This window comes from Myxine glutinosa, chromosome 8, assembly GCF_964187855.1.
Source record: "Myxine glutinosa chromosome 8, kmMyxGlut1.1, whole genome shotgun sequence".
NCBI lineage: Eukaryota > Metazoa > Chordata > Myxini > Myxiniformes > Myxinidae > Myxine > Myxine glutinosa.
This window is the reverse complement of record NC_136268.1, coordinates 50,918,763-50,941,156: the sequence shown is the minus strand read 5'-3', so window position 1 is coordinate 50,941,156 and position 22,394 is coordinate 50,918,763. Positions and strand designations below refer to the sequence as shown.

At 42.6% G+C, this 22,394-nt stretch overlaps 1 protein-coding gene across 2 annotated transcripts in view; it reads left to right on the top strand.

Annotated features, from left to right (window-relative positions):
* Positions 1–22,394, top strand: part of LOC137432483 (uncharacterized) — a 173,478-nt gene that overhangs the window by 27,222 nt on the left and 123,862 nt on the right. Inside the window, exon 2 of one of the 2 annotated variants that reach the window (XM_068124457.2) lies at positions 21,933–22,010. The exons of the other annotated variant lie outside the window; for it this stretch is intronic. Coding sequence (XP_067980558.2) covers positions 21,933–22,010 — 78 coding nt within the window. The remainder of the gene's footprint in view (positions 1–21,932; positions 22,011–22,394) is intronic. 2 annotated transcript variants of the gene reach the window in all.

Below are 22,394 nucleotides of genomic sequence, written 5' to 3'. Positions count from 1 at the left end.
ACCTTTGACCCGATTCAAAGGCGGTGTAGATGCGATCAGCCCTCGAGATGGGGATCTGATGATACGCACTACGCAGATCGAGAGTGCTGTAGACGGAGTACTGGGCCACCAGTCGTACTAGCGCGTCCATCCCCGGTAAGGGGTAGGCGTCCAGCTGTGTAAAGCGATTAACCGTCTGTGAGTAGTCGATTACCATGCGCCGGCGATGGGCCTCACTTCGCACCACTAAGACCTGGGCCCGCCACGGCGACCGGCTAGGTTCGATAACACCGTCCTTTAAGAGTTGGGCCGTTTCTTCCGCAATGAATTGCGCGTCCGCTCGTGAGTAGCGCCGCGATTTTACTGCTACAGGAGCGCAGTCAGTGGTCAGGTTGGGGAACAGCGAAAGAGGCTCAATTTCCATTTTCGCGAGTGCACACACAGCAAGCGTGTCCGTCCCACCGAATTCAATTTCCAAACGTCCATGTCGCTTAAGGAAATCGTGTCCTAACAGGATGTCAGCACATAAGGCAGGCAAGACCATGAGATGTACATCGGAAAACATGCGTCCCTTTATCACAAGTTTTAATCGACATTCCCCCTTCGTGCTGAGCCGAAGTCCCTGGGAGGCCATGAAGATCCGTCGTGTAGTCCCGATGACCGGCCAACCATGTTGACGCACCAGCCGCTGATCGATGAAACTATCCGTAGATCCTGTGTCGATTAGGGCCCGTGCAAAAATGCCTTCGACCAAGAGCGGGATAATGGCCTGATCAAGGCCAGAAGATCCGGCAGGCATTGCGCCGTCCGAGCGAGAAGATCGCGCCTCACGCGTGGATCCCACACCGGCTGCAGTTTTCCGGTCGTCGAAGGAGCCTCCGGAGGGCCCCCGTGCCAAACGCATAGTTGGACGTGCCGATCCAAGAGCGTGTAGTTCGTACGAGCCGCCGTCAGATGGCGCTCGTGTCACGTGCGAAGGATCGCAGTCAATTGTACTTTCACTGCCGTCAGATGGCGCATGCGCATGCACAATAGGAGGAGCTTTCAAAGCCGGAACTTTTTGTTTGTTTCAGGAAGGCGTTCGAACGCCAGTCAAGGTCGATCGCTCCGTGGCCGGTCGCGTTCGCGACATTTGTTGTGGCAGCCCGATGTATTTCACCAAGGACATGCGTGCAGCCAGGGGCCCGGGAGGAGGAGGACAGCTCATCAAGGCCGGGTGAGGCGCCCCGCTCCGTGCTCGGTCTGCTGGCTCGGCGATGAGCCCATTCAAGGTCGCGCGTGCTCGTGTGCCCCGCGCGGCCTTCTTGCAGACTTTAGCAAAGTGTCCTTTCGTAGAACACAAATGGCATATGGCTTCCCGAGCCGGACACGCTGACCTGGGATGCTGCCGGTTGCCACAGAAGTAACACGTCGCGTTCCGGTCAGGCCTGGGCCTGGCTGCTGTAGCTGCTGCTAGGCCGGAATCCGAGTCCACCTCGGGAGCGGCCAGGGGCTCGGCCGTAGTCGAGGCCGCACCCGTATCCTCAGCGGTAGCCCTCTCCAGTCGCGCGAGTTGAGTAGTCCCCGCAACAATCCGAGACTGGTCATAAGCGGTGGATTGTTTCCGGGCCTCAGTGTAAACGTTGGCCACCCGTAGAGCCTCCGCGAACGTTAGGTCAGCTGTCTCCAAGAGCCTGAGTCTCAGATCTGTAGAGCTGATTCCAGAGACGAAAGCGTCTCGGACAAGATCGTCTTGGACTTGCTCGTGTGTCCGTACCTCTTGAGTACTGTCCGCGAGGAGGTGCCGCAGCTCCTGAGCGAAGCGGTCGATCGACTCGGTTGGCTGTTGACGTCGCGTGGCGAGCAGATGCCTGTTGTACACCACGCTCCGTTTCTTAATGTAAAGGCGCTTTAGTTCCGCCACGGCGGTATCGTACGTCGTACATCGAACGATGCTCCTGTAAACGTTGTGGTCGACTTTGGTCTATAGCACAGACAGCTTTGTTTCAGCGGTGGGTACGGCATCCTGGGCGCCGAACTGGTTCTCCAGCGTTTTGAGCCAGTGAGCGAACACCGAGCCCGACTCCTCAGCTTGTGGGTCGGAGCCGAGTATCGGTACGTTGATCATCTTGTGTCCCGCCATTTCCGAAAGATCTAATTGAGATTAAGTGTTGTGAAAATCAACCAGATCCACAACTTGTCCCATAGGTAGGTTTAATCTCAATTAGATCTTTGACATCATCCTGTAAAATACAATCATGCAATAGATATCAGGATCTTGGTATCATACTGAGCGGACCGATAATAATAGACAAAGCAAGCTAGTCTAGCATATATGTGCGAGTCTAGCATATACGTACCATTCAAGACTACATGTAAAGTAAATGTCACAGGTGTGGCTCCGCGTCGCGGACGTCCCAGGTTTTATAGACGCCCTTCAGTGGCTGAAGCGAGTAACTCTCCTGGGTTCAACTTTGGTATAATTTCACTACAGGTGTGACAGACTTGGTGGGTGTGGCGACCCCGGGAGCTCTTCATGAGGTCCCTTGTGTGGACACCGCAGGAGGTCGCAACACGAGTGTCAGGTTTCACGTCACGAGTGGGCGTGCTGGCACAAAAGTTGGAGCTTGGGTCCATGGGGGAAACCACGTCACGTGGCTTAGTGGGAAGGATAATTTAGAGGGCGAAGGCAGGCAGCTTGACAGCGATGCAGGCAGCTTGACAGACTATTAGCGATTAGAGATTTTCAAGGTGTAAAACAGCGAAATTAAAATAGTTAAAAGATATGGTAAGATAAAAAGGTGTTTCGCTTTTAAAATTTGTTTAATGTGTTATAATTTTTCCTGTTTTGTGTGTTTCATTCGTATTATTTGATTGCTAGGCTTGTTGAGTGGTGTTGTATAAGACAAACGAAATTTTGGAGCGCAAGCCCTCCTTAATTACACTAATTATTATGGGGAAAAATTCCCCGCTATCTGTGGTTTGGTTTTAAGTCAATCTTTTCTCTAACGTATCTTGGACATTTCATAAGGATCCCCTGTATCACAATTAAATTACCTCATGCTTATTCTTATACATGCAATAAGGAAATAAGTATACTAGGCACAGTTATTCCCACAACCATTATTATATATTATATACATACATACCAATACATCATCATGTTTACAATGGATGGTTGCTGGTATGTTGTGTGCGGGAGCTTCATTGGTGCAATTGCCGAAGAGATGCTACATCATGTGCTTCATCTTGTATTTTTGAGAAGTATACTGTGCAATTTTGCGATTGCTTAATCAATTGCTTTGAAGTTTAACAGGCATTTTTTTCAAAAGTATTATGACAGATATAAAAAGTATGCTTCATACAGGGATAAAAGGGATGAACTGTTTGTGATCACAACTGGTAAAAAAAAACTTGTTTTGTTGTGTTAGATGCCCTTTGGCTATAGTCAAGTCCTTTGGTGAAAAATGGTGTGTATGCTCAGGGAGGAAAGAACAAGTACCATGTTGTGCATTTCACTCTCTTCCTCTTCAACGTACCATCTTTTACTTCGAGCCACTAGTATGTATATGCGAGGCAACAACCAAATGGGTCGACCTTGGAGTCAAAGATTTACGTTGCATCTAAGGCAGCAGAAAATTACGAGTAAAATGGTGACTGCATTGGTTCTTGGGTGATGCCATGCCACCGACAAATTGTAGTTTTTCGTGATATTGCTGTCGTCGATCAACCAACCCTCTGTAGATACCCCACTTTGTGTTTTTATATCGAGACTTGACTTTGAAACTAAAATAAATGCAGAAATTGTGTTGTTGTACTCTCAGCATTGCAAGGATTGTGTGTGTGTGTGTGTGTGTGTGTGTGTGTGTGTGTGTGTGTGTGTGTGTGTGTGTGTGTGTGTGTGTGTGTGTGTGTGTGTGTGTGTGTGTGTGTGTGTGTGTGTGTGTGTGTGTGTGTGTGTGTGTGTGTGTGTGTGTGTGTGTGTGTGTGTGTGTGTGTGTGTGTGTGTGTGGACGACATCTCAGCTGGGATGTTAAGCTAGGTTACTCTCTTGTTCGGATTAGTCGTTAAATGTTAAAGATCCCACGGTGTCTTTCGCGAATAGTAGGTGAGTTACCGCTGGCATCCTGAACAAATTGAAATTTCCTGTTCAAATCGGCTGCAGTCGAACGTCAGGCCTGATCAACTGGTTTGTTAAAATCGGCAAAAACCTTAACCCCAGCAACAGGGGCGCCGCCAGTGATTTTGGGCCCCATGAAATGATATCACAATGGGCTCCTATGAAGCACGCGCGCACATTTTTCCTCCGACATTTTTGCCAGGAGGTTGAAACAATGCTTATATTTCTGCATACAGTATGGAATTCACTATTTGATGCAAGACTGATACCCACACAAGAAATGTGCTAAAGGCCATCTTTTACAGTCTAAATGTAATTTTAATCGTAAGAATTACAACATACATTAACCTCTTCAATTAACATTATCATCTATAGAATGATATAACAAACAAAATACTAAAATCAGCAGCAGAGTATACATACAAGTATACATAGCAAGTGTAGTGATCCAATATCCATAGCCATGCCATTTAGTTATCACTGGACCTTGCTCAGCCTTACACACCAAGAGCCCAGCACCGAGCCTTGTTGCCAGCAAAGTCACCGATCAAGTCTTTGAAGTCCAGCTTTCTAGCCAACTGACTTTCAATGGACAGCATGGCAAGACTGCAAAGCCTGGTTAATAATTTAATATTGATAATTTTTACCTAATGTTCTAATAATTGTTAGGGCCCCTGTCAGTGCAGGGACCTTGGAATCATCCTAACTTTTCCCCCCTTACAGCACCCCTGCCCAGCAAACCCCACAAGATGGTGGAATTATTTGGGGTCCAACTTGTATATATTTTTCTTTGATGCTGATTTATAATGCTGAACCTCAATCTTTCTTGCTTCATTATCATATTTTATACCTCCACCGAGGAGGCCCGAAAAGGTATTACGTTTATGGGTTGTCCATGCTTCCGTCCATCTGTGATAGGTTTTCGTTATCACAATAACTTGAGAACGGCTGAAGGGATTTAAGTCAAACTTGGTACAAGTATATATTATGATGCAAAGATGAACTGATTAGATTTCGGCATCAATAAGTCAAAGGTCAGGTAAAAATGTCATGCTTGAGAACAGGTGAAGGGATTTAAATCAAACTTTGTACAAGTATTATAATGATGTAATAATGTGGGCGGAGGCATATTGGTCGACGTTGAAGAGTGCCGTTGTCGTTTTAATTTCATTTGTGGTTCATCACAGAAAGATTGAGCATCAATATCGGTGGCAATTTACATATCACATATGCAAACAAGAAAAAGAGCAATTAGAGATTGCAAACCCTTGCCAGGATGTATTTTCAGTGGTTTTTAAGACTTTTGTGTTAAAACAAATATGGCGGCCGAACCACGTGACTCATGACGTCATCATTACTTTTTTTCTAAACGAATTTATTCCTAGATTATGCTCAAGAAATTTCATCTTGATCGGATGAAGTTTTGTACTTGTCGAATTATGACGTCATAATGGAGGCACCTATGACATCATCATTAACATATTTTATTCCCCATGCAGAGTTCTTTACAATGAGCCATGTCTCAATTTTTCTATTCAATGCTTTCGGAGATATAGAGGTGCAAAGATTTTTGGTTTTTCCAAGATGGCGGCCGAACCACGTGACTGATGACGTCATCATTATTTTTTTTCCTCCACCAGTTTATGCCGACATGGCGCTCAAGAAATTTCATCTCGATAGGATAACGTTTTGTACTTGTCGAAATATGACGTCATAATGGAGGCACCTATGACATCATCATTAACATATTTTATTCCCCATGGAGAGTTCTTTCCAATGAGCCATGTCTCAATCTTTTCGATTCAGCGCTTTCCGAGATATAGAGGTGCAAAGTTTTTCGATTTTTCCAAGATGGCGGCCGAACCACGTGACCTATGACGTCATAATTATTAAAAAATTATACAGGTAGAGTTGCACCAATGGTGAAAATTTCCTGTCAATCTGACAAACGGTTGCAGAGAAAATCATTTTATTCTGTGCGGACAAACAAACAGACAAATGGACTCAAGTGCGCTACCCTCTCCTCTGGCGAGGGTAATACAGGAGAGCAGGGAGGGGAGCATATAATTGTAAATTGATAAAGAGGGAGAATTGCTTTGCAATACATGTCCCCTACCGGTCCCAATGAATGTTCTTGTTCCAAGCCAGAAGGTCATAACTCAATTAAAAATTTTGGGGAAACTCCCCAAAACTCAAACTTGTTCTTCAACTTGTCGTACTAAAGCCATACATCAAATTTCAGTTGAATATGTTGAAGGGTATGGAAAAAAGTGCAGAAAACCACAGGTGGGATGGACGGAGAGATTGAGAGCAAACATATAGTCCCCTCTGGGTAGTTTACTAATAACAATATGAGAAAAGGGGAGAGACCTTTTGGGGGCGTTTCATACGAATGAAGATTATTTTAAGTGATTCTGTGTTTTAATTTGGTTTGAAGTGCAATGTCTACTTTTTGTTTGAAGACATTTGTTAACTTGCAAGTATTGTACTGTGTTCTTGTGTAAGCCTTTCCCATCGCTTGAGGAATAGCCCCGTTCCCCATCGTTTATCTGCTTCAAAAAAAAAGTTTCAATAATGCTAATAATGTCCAGCTCATTTGAAGTAACTGAGTAAATCTCGTCTAATATCTTGCAACATAGATAATTTGGAGGGTGGGTTTGACATTCAAAGGAAAGCTAAAGCCACCTTTCAAAAACTGATATATATAATTTGATTATCATAAAAATTATACCTGTACATTGACAATGGGGGCTATATATCTCAGTGGGCTGTCACCGCATAAGTGATGAGGTCCGTGGGTTCGAGTCCTGGGTTGTCAGAATTTTTTCACACCAGGCCCACACAGGAATTTATTCCTGTTTATTCAATACAATATATATATATATATATATATATATATACACACACACACACACACACACACACACACACACACACACACACACACACACACACACACACACACACACACACACACACACACCATTCAGAAAGTATTCAGACCCCTTCACTTTTTTCACATTTTGTTATGTTGCAGCCTTATGCTGAAATCGTTTAAATTTATTTTTTCCCTCATTGATCTACACTCAATACCCCATAATGACAAAGAGGAAACAGGATTTTAGAAAGTTTTGCAAATTTATTAAAAAGAAAAAACTGAAATATCACTTTTACATAAGTATTCATACCCTTTGCTATGACACTTGAAATTTAGCTCAGGTGCCTCCCATTTCTCTTGTTCATCTTTGAGTTGTTTCTACACCTTGATTGCAGTCCACCTGTGGTAAATTCAATTGATTGGACATGATTTGGAAAGGCACACACCTGTCTATATAAGGTCTCACAGCTGACAGTGCATATCAGAGCAAAAACCAAGCCATGAGATCGAAAGAACTGCCTGCAGAGCTCAGAGACAGGATTGTATCGAGGCACAGATCTGGGGAAGCCTACAAAAAAAACATTATGCTGCATTGAAGGTTCCCAAGAGCACAGTGGCCTCAATAATTCTTAAATGGAAGAAGTTTGGAACAACCACGACTCTTCCTAGAGCTGGCCGCCCAGCCAAACTGAGCAATCGGGAGAGAAGGGCCTTGGTAAGAGAGATGATCAAGACCCCGATGGTCACTCTGGCTGAGCTCCAGAGATCCTGTGTGGAGATGGGAGAAACTTCCAGAAGGACAACCATCACTGCAACACTCCACCGATCTGGGCTTTATAGCAGAGTGGCCAGATGGAAGCCTCTCCTCAGTGAAAGACACATGAAAGCCCACTTGGAGTTTGCAAAAAAGCACCGAAAGGACTCTCAGACTGTTAGAAACAAGATTCTGTGGGCTTTCCTGTCATGAGGTCAATAAACTAAATAATAATATACTAAATAATAAACTAAAACTAAATAAACTTTCCTGCCAATAAACTGTTCTCCTGGCGGAGGTATGCTCTCTATTGAGTGCTGTTCTAGTTTGGACTGAGTTGACAATTGTGTCGACGTCGGCTTTGGCATTTTTTGGACTTCATTTATTACCCATCACATCAAGTTCAAGTTTAGTATTTTGACCTTTGCTTAATGACTCAGTGGATCGTTGTTTAAGCGGTAAAATAAATACTGAGCACTGAGAGGTTAGTTCATTTTCTGTGCCTGTTCTATGGTAAATTGTTCTATGGTAATATTCTTTAACGGCCACAATTATTCCCATTTTTTGTGTGGTTGGCTGAGGGAACCTCGGCACAAGTCGTTCATGAACCGGCTGGCCAGGTCTGACTTTTGACGAAGGTTAGGGCAGGAATTTGTAATTTGTTCACGGTGCCAGCGATAGATCGCCAACTCTTCGCAAAGAACACCGTCCAACTAATGTCGGCAGATTGGGCGCCTGGTTTCATGTCCATTCTAAGGATGGCACACGCATTGATGAATCACAGTGGCTGTGAAAAACGAGGACGAATGTTTATAGCTGGCCCGATGTTCAAACCCAGGCTTGGCAGTTTCGCGACGGGTGTGTCCTGTGCATGTTCAATGTGGCGTTAACTTCCATTTACAACTGCTTGCAATTCAAGTGTACGTTTCTGGAAGTGAGTGCATTTGGCATACTCTATTTGTTCAACTCACCCATTCCCGAATGGGTTAGGAGAGACTATTGTGATGTTGTAATCTGTCCTCGTGTTAGTATTTGAGTCCACAATGCAGATCTACGATGATATAGATCGTTCATTCTCAGATCTACTGGATACCCTAGCAAGGATCTTAATTGTTATTTGTCTATCTTGTTATCCACATGCATAAATGGGGGGGATATTGTAATCGGCTCTGTCTGTCTGTCCACCCGCCACGCTATCTCCTAAAATGTTGGGCAGAAATTCCACAAAGCTTGCTAGTTATGATCGCCATATGGCATGAAGGTACAAGAACCCTGGTCATTTTGGCCCCGCCCCCAAGGCATTTTAAAATATTTTTAAAATGAAACTTTGCACATGCAATCAACATTGAGGTAAGCATGAACGATGTAACAATTGTTTTGGATTTGACCCCTGTTTCATGCCCCAGGGGTTGGGGATTTTGGTCACAGGGGTCAAAATAAGGAAACAATTTAACTCAAAATGTGATATTGGGTCATTCCTGGTGGAACTTTTTGCCATCTTTCAACTTAGCTTTAACTGCGAAGCTTGGGGATTTGCGATGGTGTGCCATCGACTTCGGTCTAGTTAAGTTTTGTAGCTTCAGACTAACCATTTGGCATCTTGTTGTATGTTGTTGGATTTATGTTTATGTTAAATAAAGTAAACAATTGAATTTGCATAGAGAACAGTGATGCAAGAACATCATGGCACTGTGCGAACCTGTTTGTTTGTTTTTTCTGTCTTCTGCTTTTTAACAAATGGAGTGATCGGTTTCTCACATCTGCTTTCCACATTTACTCGTCATTGCTTGTTTCGTAGCAGTTGTGTCATCGTGATTTGGTTTTCCTGCCAGATAAGCACATGTTGCTTCGCATTTGACCAAAATAATCGAAAGCAGTAATATAAATTATGAGTCTCCTTTAAAGAGGAATGCTCTTTTGGAGGAACGAGGAAGTTGCCTGTGCCCGTGCGGGATTCTAAACAGGGTAAGGATGCAGGTGGAAAAAATGCAAATGGAATCTTCTGTCATCGAGCCAACAAGCTGGGAGAAACAATTCACATTTATTGCCACATCTGATGCAATTTAAATGCTCCAATGCAGTAAGGTGCTCCATTTAAATCTGCTTGTTTGATATGTGTGCAGTGCCCTCAGAAAGCTTTCACACCCCTTGACCTTTTTCACATTTTGTTGTGTTACAGCCTGAATTTAAAGATAATTAAATAGAGGTGTTTGTTGTCACTAATCTACACATTATACCCCATAATTTCAAAGTGGAATTTTCTTTTTTTTGAAATTTTTTTGCAAATCACATAAAAATGAAAAGCTGGAATTTCATGATGCCCTTGAAGCTACCTTGATGACGTTGGCAGCAGGATTTGTGGGTGCGGCATCGTGCATGTATCATGGCGAAAAGAGTACTTACGTTTTGCAGTTCTGTTTTAAGACTCGTCGCGTTTTAAGACTCTGTTTTAAGACTATGTGGTTCTTAAGTGAACGACCCTTGGATAGTCTCGGTGCCGGCGAGGTGCCCCCTCTCTCCCATGCCAGCATGACTTTGTGCCCTGGTTTGTCAATGTGGCGGTCTTGGATTTGTGACCTTTCGGGCCGCTCCTGCAGTGGGTTTGGGTTTGATTGGCAGGGTTTTGAGCAAGGATTACGATGGAAGAATGCCTGAAGCCTTGCCTCGTGAGTGGTGCCATAGTGGTTTCTGGCGCAAGTGGTGAGTGGCTCTGCATTTTATCCTCATGCCCATGCCCTTCTTGGTCTGCTGGCTTGGCGAGAACTCCACTGGATTTCCATGGGTTCGGCTCTTTGCTGCACTGCCGGCTCTGTTGCATGCTTCTCCTCGGGTTTGCCGACGACATTCTGGGCCTGCCTTTGCGTCACAGACTGGCCCTCCCTTCCTGCCACGGTTGGACCTCCCTTTGCTCGTGACTTGTCTGCTCGCCATCGGGCCCACCATCGTGCACGTTGCTGGGCTCCACCACCCGCTGCTTGGTCTGCGTGTGGACCTTGGTGTTCTCTGCTGCATGTGCATGGGTCTTCTCTGTGTTTTTCTGCACAAACGCCATAAGTGTCCTTGCCGGAGTTGTGGACTGGAGGTCGGGGAGATGGTCATTGTTGCAGCCTCCATGGATTCTTCGGTCTGGTTGAACTTCATGGAGAGGCTTGGTACAGCTTGATTTTATTTTTTTCTCACTCCACTTCATGGTGCCTTTGGGGCAATTCCACGACGTTACATAGTGACACTTTGAGTCATTTTTGTGAACTTTGATTGCTCTCGCATAGTGATAAAGCCACTAGTACCTACTCTCTATATATCATATTGTAAAGGAAGAGTTGCACTTTACAGAGATATTAATGGAGTTCCTGTAAGTTGGACCATTGTCAAGTAATTAACATTCAAAAACGGTGTTACGGAGTGACACTGTCTTTTGTCATTTATTAAACAATAACATTTATTGAAAACTCTGCTCTCACAATAGTTATAAAATTGTAATGAAATAATGGGAAGATACACTAATAGTTGTGCCTTCAGTACAGGGGTTTCAAAATTCCAGACATGACCTAATTACTCTGAAATAATTACAATAGTCCCGTTACGGAGTGACGAAAAATCCCGTTATGGGGTGACGAGTCAATTTTGAGATTTCTCCCAAAGCAACAAATCATTTCTAGATAACGCCAGGCTTTCATTCTGAACCCAGCTGACTTGTGCTGGCGTTTCAACATCTAACACTTTAGATAAATAATAAAAATTAAAATCTGAACTGAGAAAATATACAATAAACATATAAAAAAGTCAAGAAATAGACTAAAGAAATTGAGAACAATTTACGAGTGGATGACCAGAAACAAAACAAAGTTTGGAATTAATCAGTTGGCCACATCACAAAACTTCACATGACTGCCCTGCAAAAGGTTCCCTTTCCCAAAGGACATTCAGCAAATACATAATGATTGCGATGGTCGAGGGATGGCTGAAGAAGGAATCTGACGACTTGGTTGGAATCAATCCAGGATTTATCTTCCACCTCTGGGAATGTATATGCCAAGTCAGATAGGCCCATTTTTCGCAAAAATGATACTTCCAAACAACCATCATCTACTATCTGAGTCACCTGGCCAACAAACAACTTCTTAGATTTTTTTGTGACATACTGCACAGTCACAAAGTCACCAGGGTGCACTTGGGGTTGACTGCCTGACCTGGGGCGCTCAGCAGGTGCTGGACTAGCAGTATTTTGACATTCCAAGGATGATACATGGCACTCGGGGTGAAGACTCACCAATTCAAATTGTTCCGCTGTTGAGTACATAGAGGCGCTCACAACATATTTCCTCACAGGTTTCACACAGTGTGTTTGGTGTGTTATCGGAAGCGACGTCACTAACTGCCAGCGCTCGTCCAATTGCGACTGGCACTTCTCAATGTCTCCTGCTGCGATGAATAAAACTTCGATCTTTTTGCACTGTGCCGCTGCTACGCGGAAGAAGGATTCTGCATCAGATACAGGATCCCCAGCCAGATTTTCCAACCAAACTCTCCTCTTTACCTCACCTCCTATCCCATCAACAGCACCCTTACCGTGAGATGTGGCAAAGAAATTCCAGGATAATTCAATCTTGAACAATTCCTGAAGGAATGTTAGATTGGAAAACAAGAATTTCTGTTTAAATTGACTGGCTGCCCCATCTGAAAAAAAGTCAATCACCCTAATCCTGGGGTGGCGTGATATCAGTGTGGTGATGATATTGGACAGGAAGGTATGAACAGCATATTTGCCATGCTGGAGGTCATCGCTAACAATAACGAAAGACTCAGTAACATTAACATCAATCCAGGCGCACACTGTGAATAGAGTGACTTGGACGTGGCTCCAATGAGCACTCTGGATTTCATTCTGTTCTATCGCAGCATCGTTCTCCGCAAAATCGACCTGGACGACAACGCGATCACCATCAACTGCCTTCCTTATATCTTCAAAGAAGTAGCTCTGCTTCCTCTTGATGAATGAGTGCAAGCTGAAGTATGGAAGTTGGTTGCATATCTCATGCAGGGCATCCTGAACAGTCCCATCTTTAGCCTCTTTTGTGGCCCGCTGCTCAATTGTCTCCCACTGAAACCACTTCAGCGGCAGGTTAGCTGTTTCGTCGTCGACAGAATACACTGTGGCAAACTTGGTATGGCATTCCTGACATTTTCCTGTCATGCAGTTGTCCGAATCCTGATCACATACAATGCTTCCAAGGAATTCACGAAAGTTGGTCGAAAGTCCAGGTACATGAGATGACAAGGCCTCCAATAAGAGGCGCATGTTTTCGTGATATCTGCAGAGGCAGACATTGTGCGGAAACTTTGAATTGAGGCATACATTGGCTGGACGAAGTGCTGCGAATTTGGAGTAGCTGATCTTGATGTTTGGATATTTCTCACAAAACAAACTGTATGCCTCTTGTATTGTCATCATTAGGAAACTCTTTTGTACCTTGTCCTTCCGTTTCCCAGTCTTAATGACCACAAAGTCTTTCTTCCCTGGCGACATCCATGAAATATCTGGCTGCTCATAAATTTTCTTAACAGCATCACTAACATCGGCAGGAACTTTGTGCTCGGGAGCATACTTGCTTTCCGTGTCAACTTCATGTCGGGTAGGTTCGTTTCCGACAGCAAGCCGTCTGATAACAGCTTTGCGTTTCTTCGGTGATTTCGGGAGGGCCTCTCGAGCTCGTTTAACAGCCTTGCCGATGCTGGAGCTGTTCTTGTAGGCAGGAGACCAAGAAGTTGGAACAGGACTCACAGTGATTTTGCCCTTCGCCCGACATCTCCACTGACGCACACGTTCACTTTCCCTTGCCTTCGCAACATTAGCAGCACGCGACTCTCTCTTGCGTTTCGCATCCAGCTCCCTGCATTTTTCCTTGTGCCTGTCTCGAAAACGCTTTTGGCGCTCGGCAGCAGTCAATGGCATCCTTTCTGTAATATGAATGCATCGACAAATTATCCATATGAATTGCACCGTACCCTTCTACGAATCATCTAAAAGATCATGAAATGTTTTAGGCCACAAAAACTGACTAGAGGTTATAAGCGGCTTCACTTAGCTTGTCCACTGCAAAGTTGGCGGTCCGCGGTGGCGCGGTTATTTGTCTACTTTTCCTATTCGACGCGTATCCACAGGTGACAAAAGAGGTGTAGTTTGTACTCACCGATTGCTGGATATAAACCGATTTCAAAACCGCTCAAGATGACCACGCGTAAACTTGAAACTTGTCATACGGAAGTAAAATCTGGCACGCAATGAATTCTGGGACAGCTACTCTGCCGCCACCTTTTTCAGGCTGAGTTATCAATTGTTTGACAGAATGAGTCACTCTGTAACGTTACGGAGTGACAAGTTTTCTTTTTAATTTATTTTCTGTAGATTAAAAAAAAAAAAAAAAATTTATACTGTACAATGATTGGGTGGTATAAGTTCTTAATGACCCTGGATTTATTTGGTTTTTCATCCACCCAGTTAAAGAGAAAAGTAACCAAATGTCAAATTTTCGTTATGGAGTGACACATCACGGATTGACATCTGACTCCTAATTTGAGTTTTAATTTTAAAGCATAGAAGGACAACTCATATTTTTTCAATTGGTTTTGAAATAATCTTCATACAGGTAGCTTCTGATGGATAGCATTTGTTGACTTCATACCAATGAATTGAGAGAATGAATGAATTAATAGTTCTTTGCATTATTGAGGGCCAACTTTACTGCGCTTTTCAGTAGAATGACTTCATTAATTGCAATGAGTGATGTAAGCCAACAGAGCAAGCTAACTCAGTGATCTTGATATTATCTGAAAGTACATGTTTTCAGCTTTCATTTGGTACATAACATGAACTTTTTCAGTCAAATTTGAAATTTGACCTCTGCGGACCATTTCTCGTGGAATTGCCCTTTGCTGTGCACCACTCTGGGTATACTCTACCACAATTGATTGTTTTGTTCAAATTACTATGAACTACTTGCTTTATTATTTTGATATTTTTAATTGCAATATTATATATTCCCATTCATATATTTTTTTTTTTTTTTTGTGTTGACATAACTTTATATTGGTTTATGCATTTCATAACTTGCATGTTATTTTAGCTTGATTTATAATTGGTATTATTGTAACTTATTATTGTAATTATTGTAACTTCATATTATTGTATCAATCCTTATTTTTGATATGTTATGCATGCCTGCATATGTACTTGTAATAAAAAAGTAGTACTTTTCAATTTATTTTATTTATTTTTTGATGTTATTATAGTCATTGGCATTTTTTTTTTTTTCATTATCTTTATTTTCATTTCATATTGGAAATCATTCACAATTCAGCTTATGGCTGCGATGATGTGATAAAAATGTCTTGTCAATAAGTATTCAATCCCTTTGCTATGACACTTCAAATGGAGCTCAGGTACATGCATTTTCCTTCGATCATCCTTGAGATGTCTCTACAACCTGATTGGAGTCTAACTGTGGCCAATCCAATTGATTGGACATGATTTAGAAAGAAACACACCTTTCTATATAAGGTCCCACAGTTGACAGTGCATGTCAGAACAGAAACTCTACCATGAAGTCCAAGGAACTGTCCATAGAATTCCAAGATATAATTGTGAGAAGGCATATATCTGGGGAAGGGTTTAAAATAATTGTGAGAAGGCATATATCTGGGGAAGGGTTTAAAATAATTTTTAGAGTGTTGAAAGGTCCCAAGAGCACAGTGAGGAAATGGAAATAATATGGAACTACCCAGACTCTTCATAGTGTTTGCCGTCCAGCGAGACTTAGCAACTGGGCAAGAAGGACCTTGGTCAGAGAGGTGGTCAAGAACCCATTGACCACACTGACACAGTACTCCTTGGCTGAGATGGGAGAACCTGCCGAAAGAACAACATTCTCTGCAGCATTTCACAAATCTAGGCTTTATGAAAAGTGGCCAGACGGAAGACACTCCTGAGAAAAGGGCACATGACAGCACACCTGGAGTTTGCAAAAAGGGTTGTGAGACTGAGAGCATGAGGCAAAATATTATGTAGTCTGATGTGCCGAAAATTGAACTCTTTGGCCTGAATGCAAACTGTTAAGTCTGGTGGAAACCGAGCACAGCTCATTGCCCATCGAACATCATCCCTACCATGCAGCATGGTGGTGGCAGCATCATGCTAAGGGGATGCTGTTCAGCGGCAGGGACTGGGAGATTTTAAGGAAAGAGGGAACAATGAATAGAGCCAAATACAGGCAAATCCTTGAGGGGAACCTGCGTCAAAGTGAAAAGGGCCTTAGACTGCAGCGAAGATTTGCGTTCCACTAGGCCAATGACCCCAAGAATACAGCCAAATCAACACTGGAATGGCTTCAAAACAAGAACTGGAATGTCCTTGAATGGCCCAGTCAAATCCCAGACTTGAATCCCATTGAGAATCTGTGGAAAGACTTGAAAACTACTGTTTGCCGACGCTCCCCATCCAACTTGACAAAGTTTGAGCAAATCTGTAAGAATGGGAGAACCTCCCCCAATCCACATGTGCAAAGCTCAAAGATACAGACGAGAAGACTCAAAGCTGTAATCACTGTCAAAGGTGCTTCTCCGAAGTATTGACTCGATGGGTTTAATACCAATGCAAGTTGGATATTTCTATATTTCATTTGAAATACAATTATAAAAAAAATTCAAAGCATGTTTTCACTTTAACATGATGGGGTATTTTGTCTCGATTGGAGACAAAAAAAAAATTGCAATTTTACCCATTTTAACTTCATTTTAAACATTTGACAAGTCAGGAGACGACGATGGTTCACGAGCGAGCGGTATTCAATGACAAAGGACGGACTATAACCGAAACAGGCCCGGACAGGCCAGGCCCGGAAATGTCAAAACGAAGGTTACTGACCTTGAAATGAGATAGAAAATAATGTATAATCAGTTATGAGGTTAGTTAGCTACACAATAACGAAAATTCGGTTCGATTCCGACAACTTTGAAACTTTGACCTTTGTGACCTTCAAAGGTCAAATGTCGAAGATTCTGAAATTTGTTGGAAAACTTGTATTTCATTATGTATGTGATAATATAAGATCATGTACGACATTTCACCCTATCAGGAAGCGAACAATGTAATAAAACCATCAAAAATTGACTTTTCTAAATTTCGTGACCCTGTGACCTTGACCTTGGGGCGAAAATGAAAAGTCGAGCTCCGTGGGGCTAGACACTTGACATTGGCCTAACCAAATACCGAAACCCCTGTCAGATTCCACCAACTCCCTCGGAGAAGATGTAGCTTGAACTCGATTACCCCATAAAAAGACATCTTTTTCTGGCGACGCTCCGCCCATAATGGGCGCAACATGCCCACTCTAGGCAGGACACAACTAGATCATGATATCAACCTCTCACCCAAGTTTCAACAAGATCGGATGCTTTCATCGGGTAGTTATGCTGCGGACAGACAGACAGAGAGACACAGACAGACACACACCCATGACGAATATAGTGGTCACTCTGTTTGATAACTCGTGAACCAAAAAAATGCAGGGTGTGAATACTTTCTGAAGGCACTGTAGCTTTTTGATGTCTAGGGTCCACAATAAATATTGTGTTGGTGTCAAGGCCAGTCACCAATTGCAAATTAATTTAGCGGAATTTTACTGAAACTAGGGCATGCCCGTACTATATATAAGCTAGGACGTGCCCGTACGTGGGTGCCCGTTCCTTGCCAAAAAAAAAAAAAAAAAAAAATTTGTGTAGGGGTGTGTGTGTGTAAACATCCTAGGGCGTGCCCGTACGTGGGTGCAAAAAAACATGCGTGCAAACAACAACAACAAAAAAAAACTTTGAAACCACGTGGCAGTAACGACCACAGAACCCCCCCCCCCCCTCTATTTACATGAATGGTTTGGTCCATTCGCAACGACCACAGAACCCCCCCCTCTATTTACATGCAATGGTTTGGTCCATTCGCAACGACCACAGAACCCCCCCCCCCCCCCTCTATTTACATGAATGGTTTGGTCCATTCGCAAAGCCAAAGCGAACGACCACAGAACCCCCCCCTCTATTTACATGAATGGTTTGGTCCATTCGCAAAGCCAAAGCGAACGACCACAGAACCCCCCCCCCCCTCTATTTACATGAATGGTTTGGTCCATTCGCAACGCCAAAGCGAACGGCGAACGGCTAAATCGCCATAGCTCGGTAAGTACTTGTCCGATTAATTTCAAACCTTGAAAAGGCACATCCTCGGGTCCCCAGCAATATACCTGGCAAGTTTCAAGTATATCGGACCGGTAGTTGTCGAGAAACAGCGGTCACAGACAAACGTACAAACGTACAGAGATTACTGGAATTATAGATAGATATAGCCATTTTATTTGTTTATGTTTTTATTTGTTCGTATTTACTTTTTGTTTTATTATTCACTGTTGTTTTGGATAAATTTATCTCGATGACTATTTCTCATAACAAGACGTATTTGCAATGGTTGTGATTCTGTATGTATACAACTGAGCCATTGCGATAGACGCTGTTCTATGAACGGGCATGCCGGTTTGTTTTCTTTAAAGAAATAAAAACTTTGCTTCACATTTCCTTTACCTCCTCCTTCTCTTCTGGCTTAAGCTTTTCTTTTAAACCTGAGTTGATAAATTTAGCCTTTTATTTGTTGATACAGTTCACGTAGTCTTGGCAACGTTCCTAAATTTAACCCTTGCCACTACCCTTTCCCCTCTTGTCCTTGTTTGTAAATTGTTTTGTCCATAATGGGTCATAGTAGAAAGATAATCTCAAAATAGTCAGGTGAGTGTGGCTTCGTCCTTGTCTCTCTTATGGTACGCTACATAGAATCATGTGATCCAGTAATCCACAGCCGTTGCACATGATCACCACGTTTTACAGTGTCCAGTTTATTTTGAAGTACCGTCCCGTCCCTTTGAATTGTCACGTGGTTTATCCATTGCGACGTGACTTTGCGCATCGTGTGCTATAATTTAAAAGTTTCTCCATGAGCCAACATTGATGGACGCAATTTATAATCGTGCCAAGTTTTAAGTTGTCAAACATCTGCTAATTAAAGTTGTTTAAACTGGGATCGTTTTTGATTGGCCGAAGTTGCACATTTTCAACATGGTTTTAATTAATAGAACATTTTTTGGCTTTTTCATTTCATCAGAAGTCGAGAGATGGTTTTGGAGTAGAGGCTATGTGATGATTTTTGTTGCAGCGCTGTGAACAGTTTGAAAATGTGATGTAAACCCTTGGTGGGATAGTCAGATTTGAGGTGAGAGGGTCAGATGGGGAAAGAGGTTTGGGGGTCACCAAGGTCTTTCCATTGACAAAGCTGTTGTGAACTTGAGGGCATGTTTTGGATGGTGTTTTCTGGAGAAAAAAAGAAAAATCACACACCATTTTAGAAGCACAACTTGGATCTCTGTAGGAATAGAGAGAAGCATTTTCCGGTTTGCAGAGTAGTCTGGCACCAATGAGTGAAATTGGAAATGTGCACAAGTACGTACCGTTTGGGAAGTGTGGTAAGCTTGATCCCTATTTCATTCAGTAATATGAAACGTTATCCATTCTTGATTTGAGCATATTTTTCTGGTTTGATGTATTGGGTGGGGCTCTTTTTTGTTTGTGTTTGTTACCTCCACCACTGCCACTGGATGGAGGTTATTTATTTTTCACTCCTGCCTGTTTGTCTGTCTGTCTGTTTGTGAACAGGAGATCTCAAAAAGTTATGGGTGGATTCATATGAAACTTCAAAAGGACTGATTCCGACGACACTTGGTGGACAGGTTGGGTTTGTGACAAGGAAGAATTGATTCCATTTTGGTGAAGATTTGAATCAGGATCTGGATCAAAGAATTTTTAAAAGTGATTCTTCACCAGTGATATGGCTAAAAACGATATGTAGCATAATATTTCAAAAAGTTGTGACAAAACAACTTATGACAAAACTTGGTGGATGAGATGGGTAAGTGACAAAAACAAACCAATTCGATTTTGGTTCAGGTCCGGATCCAGATCTGACCTATCGGTGGAATACAAGACGTATTCCAGGTGGAATACAAGAGTTCAGCCTGGTGGAGGTATGCTCTCTCCCGAGTGCCATTCTAGTTTTGTTTATTCCTCACCATTGAGAAATACGGCCAAAAACGATATATAGGAAGATATCTCAAAAAGTTGTGGACAGATTTGGATGAAACTTGGTGGACAGGTTGGATATGTGACAAAGACTAATTGATTAGATTTTGGTGAAGATCCAGATCCGAGAATTTTTTAATTGATTAGTCATCATTGAGAGATGGGGCCAAAACCCATATATATCACTATCTCAAAGTGTGGATGGATTCAAACGAAATTTGGCAGGCAGGTTGGGTAGGTGACAATAACAAGTTGATTATGTTTTAGTTAAGGTACAGATGCAGAACCGGCTTATCAATGGGATACAAAATGTAAACTGTTCAGCCTGATGATAGGTATGCAGCCGGGTGTTCGGTATGCACTCGACCAAGTGCCATTGTAGTTTTGTTTGTTCAAATGTGTGCAGCGTACGAGGCTGTCAAACTTTGCAGCAAGTCTTTCCAACTTGTAGGCAACTTGTGTTTTGTTCCATGTGTTTGTCACTTTGCTGTTAATGGTGAAACTCAGTGTGAAATTCGTGATGTAGCCAGTTGGAACTTTGGCAGCTCTAGAACGTGCCGTGATATTTCTGGCCATGGCAAAGCATCATTATCCCCGCATGTTGGACTGTGAAAAGAGGTTTTCCATGCAAAAACTGAACTTTGCCTCGCATGTCCATAAGCTTATGTCAGCCCTTGAGATGACCTCATCGTGCATTGTAGTGGTTGGATTTTCTCAATAAAAAATTTAATGCACAAGATCTTTATGAATTGTGAAACATCACAGGACTGTTGTAAATGGGTCTGATTTACATCAACAAAACTTCTCAAAATTCGAGAGCTGTTTGAGGACTTTGAGTTTTCATTGTAATAGTTTGGTACTGTGCAATTCATCGTGATCTCAGCAAATGGGAACTCGAGGTCTATCGCAACTTGTTTCAGCACAACTTGTTTGTGGTGACAGACTTAGAAGGCAAACGTTGAGGTAATGTTTTGTGATCAGCTGCACGACGTCAATTGGTGGGCACCACAAAGAATTGATGGTCCAAAAACCTGAACTGGGTTGCTGTAAATTGTATTGAAGATGTATTTTTTTATATTTTCTTCTCCCTTTCACCCCCTCCTCCACACCCTGCCTTTGGTGGGTGTGTGGGGATGGAGGGAAACAAAAGGAATTGCATTTTGAGACCAAACCAGAAGAACACCATATATTGTATTCAGGAAAACAGGTTTACAGATTGTGCGTCCGTCATTCGTCATTATTTGTCACACATGGCTTCTTCATTGAAACTTCCCCAAGAGCGATGACATCAATGAACTAGTGATGGAAGCGACACACTCATTTGCTTATTGGTCTGCTGTTGAAGAGCATTTTCTTGCAATCAATTGAAACAAGCAGTCGTAAAACAATGAATTAACACAAGGCAAATATATTTAATGATTTGTTTGTCTTGATACCATTATTTTTCCCTGGTTATATCTTTATCTCTCCAACCATCTGAGGAAGAACATTCTAGGATACTACATCCATAAGGTGATATCTACCATTCATCAAATAATAAGATAGATAATCCTGGAATTGAAGTTTTTGTTCCAACAGGTATGTTCGGTGTAAAAATTTGTATGTTCTATGACTTTAATCTTGATTTCATAATCTTTGTACCTTTATTTTTCACCAATGATTATAGATTTTCATTTGATCGTTTTCCATAGAACGATGTGTTGTTTGTCAATTTGTTTAAGGAAGTTTGGCAGAATGCACTGCTTGCTTGCCCATGGAATTATTTTTCATTCCATAGTTTTGTACCCCTTAAAGAAGTGCATACTGGTAGTATGGTATTTGTCATTGACTAATTTGATATTAGGCATTTTTGCATCTCTCCACTGAAACGCATAATTATACAGATCCCTGAAGTTATATCATCTGTCATACATGATGCATTTCCTTTGCTTCTTCTCCCACCTCTGCCTTTGCCTTGGTTATCTGATCTTTTTTATTTTCCCTTCTTGCTCTCTCCTCCTTTACCCTCTGACCCTTCAACCCTAAACGCCTGGCCCTGCCGTTTGAAACTTCAGGAACCCCTCCACTTTATTCTATCGAGCTCTATCAACAAACCTTTCCCCAGACAAGACGATGGCTGGCCTGTATGATGGGTATGACTCGATGGCCCAAAGGGTCGCACTCTCTCACCTTGCTCTAGTGATCATCTGTGTGTCTCATTGACAATTCCAAAGTCGACCTCTCTTTGGTCACCATTAATGATTATTTTGAGTCTTCTGATGTCATTAAATATTTTGATTTATTTTTATTTTTTCGATCTTGATGTTGAGCTTACCTGGCTTTGTAACCAGTGAATTTTGCATCTTCATTACATCTCTTCCTCCTACCTTTATAACGTTTGAAAAATTTACTATTAGCCAACATTTACTAGTATGCCAAAAGCTCTTGATTTAAGTTTAATCAACCAACAAGACCACCCCAAAAAAAAATAATTGCAAGACCACCCACCCCCCACCCCCTCTCTCCCCCCCAAAAAA